Source organism: Palaemon carinicauda, chromosome 9 (assembly GCF_036898095.1).
Source record: "Palaemon carinicauda isolate YSFRI2023 chromosome 9, ASM3689809v2, whole genome shotgun sequence".
In the NCBI taxonomy this organism is placed as follows: domain Eukaryota; kingdom Metazoa; phylum Arthropoda; class Malacostraca; order Decapoda; family Palaemonidae; genus Palaemon; species Palaemon carinicauda.
The window spans coordinates 85,298,639-85,304,694 of NC_090733.1; the positions used below are offsets into that span (position 1 = coordinate 85,298,639).

At 36.3% G+C, this 6,056-nt stretch overlaps 1 protein-coding gene across 1 annotated transcript; it reads left to right on the plus strand.

The window, feature by feature from the left end:
* Positions 1 to 299: 299 nt before the first annotated feature.
* LOC137646527 (uncharacterized) lies at positions 300 to 3,408 on the plus strand. Its single transcript, XM_068379634.1, has 2 exons — positions 300 to 3,350; positions 3,386 to 3,408. Exons 1-2 carry the CDS (start codon positions 548 to 550, stop codon positions 3,406 to 3,408), a joined length of 2,826 nt encoding a protein of 941 aa, XP_068235735.1. The 5' UTR covers positions 300 to 547.
* Positions 3,409 to 6,056: the final 2,648 nt, after the last annotated feature.

Sequence of the window (6,056 nt, forward strand, 5' to 3'; positions counted from 1 at the left end):
CTCATCTATTGGGTACAAATTATGAGTTGGCTTTAATGGTGTTAAAATCTAATTTGAAGAAACTTCAAAAAGACGAAAATAAATTATCCCTTATGGACAAAGTATTTAAAGACCAGTTAAAGAGTGGAATAATTCAGAGAATTGACAATCTTCCCCAGTTCCTAGAAGAACACCCAAGTCACAGTTTCCTTCCCCACATTGGTGTATTTAAATTGAACAGGGAAACTACTAAATGTAGAGTTGTGTACCTCTCTAATCTTTGCCAAAAGAGTAAGGGTGGGGGACTAACAATTGTCACAACCAAGCCATTTTTCCAGGCCCTACTTTAAATCAAAAGATTGTAGCAGCATTATTGCATCTGAGGTTTGGATTTAATTTGCTGTGTTTCGATATTTGTCAGGCCTTTAATAATTTATCTTTAAACGACGTGGACAGTAACAGGTTACTTTGTTTATGGTTCCGTGATGTAGAAAAGAAAGACTATACTATTGTAGCTTTTAAGAATGTTAGGCTAAGTTTTGGATTAAGATGTAGTCCAGCACTGCTAATGTTAGCTTTGTATAAGATTTTGATCCTCGATATTGATGATGAAAGTAAGTCTCTGGTCGAACTCAAAAAACTGATATATCAGTTGAGTTATATGGACAACTGTGCCATTGCTTTTGATTCTTCTGCTGAACTTGAATGGGCCTATAAACAGGTTAAAGGTATTTTTGAACCCTACCATTTTAGGTTACAACAGTTCATAACAAATGATTCTAATTTGCAAGAAATCATAGATTCAGAGAATGAGGTTAAGACTGATAGGAACGTAAAGTTGCTTGGTTTAGTGTGGGATCGGGAAAAGGACTGTTTATCCACCAAGCCCATAAATCTTGACATTAAGGCCAATACCAAGAGGGAAGTTTTACGTACTATTGCGTCGCAGTATGATCTTTATAATTTTAATGGCCCTTTACTTAATAGAAGCAGGCTCTTCCTACACAGATTACAATGTGATCAACACTTGAGTTGGGATCAAGCACTGGATAAAGAACGTTCGAGAGAATGGCAAAATATTGCTAAGCAAGCAAATGCTGCTCCTGTCATCAAAGTTCCTAGGTTTGCGGGAAGCAGAGATGACACTTACAAGCTGATAGCTTATTCTGACAGTAGCAAATGTATATTTGGAGTAGTGATATACATACAGTGTATTTCCACAGGTAAGCTAAGTTTTGCTTTTGCAAAAAATCGTATGGTAGGAAAAAACCTTCAATCTAAAAGTATGCCTTCCCTTGAACTACAAAGTATTGCCTTAGCAGTGGAATGTCTCTTAGATTTATACAAAGAATTATCGGGTCCCTCTTGCATTAAACCTATTAAGATTCAGGAATTAAGGGTTTATTCAGATAGCCTTGTAGCTTTATCTTGGATATATTCGCACACTCACAATCTTGATAAACTACAGAAATGTTCTGTGTTTGTGAAAAACAGGTTACACGAGATTAGTGAACTGTGCTTAAAACACCCAGTTATATTTTCGTTTGTATCTGGAGAAGAAAATCCCGGGGATTGTATTACACGTTGTCTCTCTTATAAATCACTCATGAAAACTAACTACCTTACAGGTCCAGACCTTGTAAATGCTCCAAGAATGGAACATAGTAAGGATACTTTGGAGTTTGTGGTACCAGATCCCAAAATGGATATTCAGATACCAGTAAACAGTTTGGGTGCCTACATTAGTAGTAAGGATATAGAAATTGAACATTTTCAGATGACTTCAAGAGTTTCTAGCTTTCATAGATTAATTTTGATTTATCGCAATGTTTTATTGTTTGTCAATAAGCTGAAAATTAAGGTGATGGCTAGGGATCCTGACAAATTTAACCATTTAAAGGCTTTTCGCAGTGATCATAATTTTTTTGCAGAGGCTAGTAGATTGTTGCTGTCCAGGGACCAGGGATGTTATTTTGCTGAAGAACTTGAATATTTTAACTCTAGTGAACGTTTACTTAAGGACGTGCCAAGAATAGTTGGACAACTTAATATTTATATTGACAGAGAAGGACTGTTAAGAGTACGAAGTAAGCTGTCCAGACTTAAAGATGAAGGGAGGTATAGGTTTCCTATTTTGTTGTCTAAGGATAGTACTTTAACTACATTGATTATCAGAGATTATCATGAACGGTTTGCTCATGCAGGTGTGTATTCTGTCTTGTCAGAGATGCGTAAAATGTTTTGGATGTCTAAGTCTTATTCTACAGTTAAAAAGGTGTTGAAGTCTTGTGTTTTGTGTCGACGTTTTAATGAAAGGGCTATCAAGCTTAACCAGAACTCTTACAGAGATTTCAGAATTAATGCACCAGAAATTCCTTTCAGGTATATTTTTATGGATTATATGGGTCCATATTTTGTGCATATTAACAGTCAAAAGGTTAAAGTCTGGTTATTATGTATAACTTGTAATTGGAGTAGGGCAATTAATTTAAAACTTTGCTATGACTTGTCGGTAAAGGAGTTCTTAAGAGCCTTCCAGTTACATTGTTTTGAGTTTGGTTTGCCAGAGTTATGCATATCTGACATGGGCACTCAACTAGTAGCTGGAGCCAACATCATCATGGACTTTCTAAGGGATCCCGAGGTCAAGCTGTATTTGGAGGAAAATGGAGTCAAACCGATTCAGTTTGAACATTTTTTCAAAGGCCAGAGCCAACTTGGATCGATGGTAGAGACTTGTGTTAAGATGACCAAGAAGCTCGTCTATGGTTCTATAAAAAATAATGTACTGAAGGTAAGGGACTTTGAATTTTTGATTGCTCAGACTGTACATTTAGTGAACAGAAGGCCTATTGCTTTCAAAGAGGCTTTGCGTGGGGAAAATTTAGACGCATCAGTTCCTCAGCCTATTACCCCTGAGAGCTTGATTCGTGGCTATGACCTTACTTCTGTTAATATAATTCCCGATTTACAGAGGATACCAGAGATTGCAGATGATCCCACCTATACTCTTAACAAGTCAAGCAAAATTAAAAACTGCTTTTCTCATTTGAGAAAGGTTAGGAATAATCTTGTGGATTTGTATCATTCGGAGTTCCTGGCTACATTAACTCAGCAAGTTGTTGACAAAAAGAACAGATACCTTCCTGTTAAACATACCTCTTTACAGAAGAATGATATTGTTTTAATAAAAGAACTCTATTGTAAGCCTAACCAGTATCCTATGGGTTTGGTTAAAGTAGTGACTGTCAATGATATTGGAGAAGTTACTGGTGCTGTTGTGTTGAAGGGCAAGACAAGAGAAATTACTAAGAGACACGTTTCTAACCTTTTATTTCTTTTAAGCCCTGAGAACCAAATTAAGCAAGACAGTGTTGCTGAGAAGCCTATTGATGATAATTTGCAGGGTCAGACTCGACGCGCATGTAAACCTAGAGTTGCTGCTGAAAGGTGTAAACGGAAAAATAGGAAACTCTTAGGTTTCGAGTAGTTGATCTTGTAAACTTTTGGTTATGGTTTTTAGCTTTAAGGCAATTTGTTTGTTGTCGCTCGGGTATTGAATTAATTGGTATTTATGATTAAATTATTCAATAATTTAATGTTTTGTGGGGAGTATACAAAATACTGTATCTATAGTACATTTTTCAATTTTTTTTATTTTTCTGGTTTCCTTGTATTTTGACTGATACGCAGTAAGATTAAAGGATCTTATTAATTAATTAATTGCATAAGCCTTGCTGTGTGCTTTAAATAGTTCGAGACACCATTTATATACCTTAATGAGCGTAACTACCTTGAATGCTAGTTACGCGTTTTATCGCCACCGCCGCTTAAAACTACTGTTTACCTTGGCGAAGGTTATCCAAGACGGGGCAGATTCCTTCCACTCTTCACGGTGAACACAAGTGGCTAATATTCTTATAAATTGACGTGAATATTATTTTCAGTATTGCATGAAGTCGTGTGCTGTTTCACAGTGAGAATAACTTTACCATGCGTTTCATGTAAGACTTCACGTTAATCATCCCTGCTTTCGTAATTACTGATGGGCGGGAAACGAGATCTGCTGCTACGTCCAAAGAAACTTTCCATCAAGATGTTATCAAGTTGGTGACCGTTGGATGGATTATTGCACCGGAATGGATTACGCACCTGAATGGATTACTCAACTGAACAAACCAGCGCAAGGCATTCTTTGAGGTAGGTCTCGTTCCGTTTGGCACACAGAACAAGACTTTAAAGTTGCCCTATTATTTTAGTGCGCCTTCATCAAACTTCTAAAAATAATCTCGATTCCTTAATTATCTCTTTAAGTCAGTCAATTTTTTTTTACACTTGCGAGATCCTTTAATTAACTGTGATATTAAATTCTAGAAAACTTTTGTAACTTTGTCTTGTCACAGATATTGAATTTTGTCTCGTTGATTGACAGCTTTCTTTTGTTTTTTTAGGATTCGAGGTATTCGAAGTGTAGGGGGATTTGGTAACCAGTGCCTAGGGTACCAAACATCTGGGCGGCTTCGTTGTCTTCCTGGGAATGTAATAGTTCAAGATAGCTTTTTACCTTGCTGAAAGTGTTGCTTCAGATTCACCTAATAAATGCTTGAATTTTTTGCATTCGTATTTTTTTTACATCTCTCTATTATTTTCGAATATGGCGACCGTGACAGGATTGATGAATTTGTTCAGTTTTCCGCCCAGATGTTTTTGCGTAAGTTAGGGATGAAAGTGAATATTTCGATATTTTTTAGCTTATTACATTTTTTGAGCGATTTTTGGCTCGGGTCGTTTTCAGTGTCGTGATATTTTTGGTATTAGACCTTTATTTCCAATTAATTTTGTTCGATTTTTCCTTTTCACAATGTCTAGTCAACTTAAAGTGCTTGTTAATTCTCGTAAGTATATACGAAAGTGTATTACCGAGAATCATCGTAACATTTTTACGTTTCCTTCTATGTCTTTAGCAGAAAAGGGTAAATTAAAGTTGCAGTTTGAGAATTGGATGCACAGGTTGGAGGATTTAGATAAACAGATTTTATCACTGAAATATGAACAGTGGAGTACAGAGGAGGAGGAAGCAAAGTCTGAGCAAGAGTTACAGATGTGTCATAATTATGAAGACAAGCTTTTAGAATGTTTATTGGCTGTTGATTCTTCGAATGGTAAGTCATCTGTGCCATCTACTAGTGATCAAAGTGCAGCTCGTAGTTTGCTCAAGAGTCCAGTTGCTCCCCTTCCTACGTATGGTAGCTCTGAGGATGAAGACTTGGATAGGTTTCTTTGTGAATTTGAAGACACTATTAGTAAATTTAACTATCCAGAGTATGACAAACTGCTTTTGTTGAAACAGCAGATTACTGGTAGGGCACTCATTTTATTAAACTCTTTAGAGGCTGATAAGCGAGGTTATTCTTTTGCCAAGGACTTGTTAATTAAAGCTTTTGCATCGAGTGATACTCCGAAATTCAATATTCTGAAACAATTGTCGGAACTTAGGCTTAATGATAGTGCTGACCCGTATGATTTCATTTCCAGAGTTCGTTTAATTGTTGAAAGGGTACGAAAGCTACAGATTGATATTGACTCAGTGCTTCAATATTTCATTTGGGAAGGAATGAATATATCCTTTAGGAATCACTTTATCCAAATTACTAATAATCATAAACCAAAATTGAGTGATATTCTAGAAAATTATTTTGAAGCTACTGAGCGGTATTTGGCAAGCCAAAGGCAGGGAAAACCCAATCGCAAGAATGTGGCCCCAAAGGAAACTAATCAAATTTCTGCTGACAATGCCGCTTCTGCTATGGCCATTAATATAAAACCTGAAAAAGGTAAGTCAAAAACCTTCAAGCCTTGCAGTATTTGTACTAAACTTGATGGCACTGAAGCAAATCATCCAATTTTTAAGTGTACAAAATATTGTTCACCCAGTTCTAAGCTTGATAAACTTGAAAACCTACGAGGCTGCATTAAGTGTTCAAATTTGAATCATGAGAGTAACGCTTGTAGGTATAGATTTTATAGTCGCTGTAAACACTGTGGAGATTGGCATTTTAATTTTTTGTGTCTGAAAT

Coding starts and splice junctions, on each gene's coding strand:
- LOC137646527 (XM_068379634.1), top strand. CDS start 548: ATGTTAGCTTTGTATAAGATTTTGATCCTCGATATTGATGATGAAAGT. Junction 3,351..3,385: donor GAACCAAATTAAGCAAGACA/GTGTTGCTGAGA, acceptor GATAATTTGCAG/GGTCAGACTCGACGCGCATG.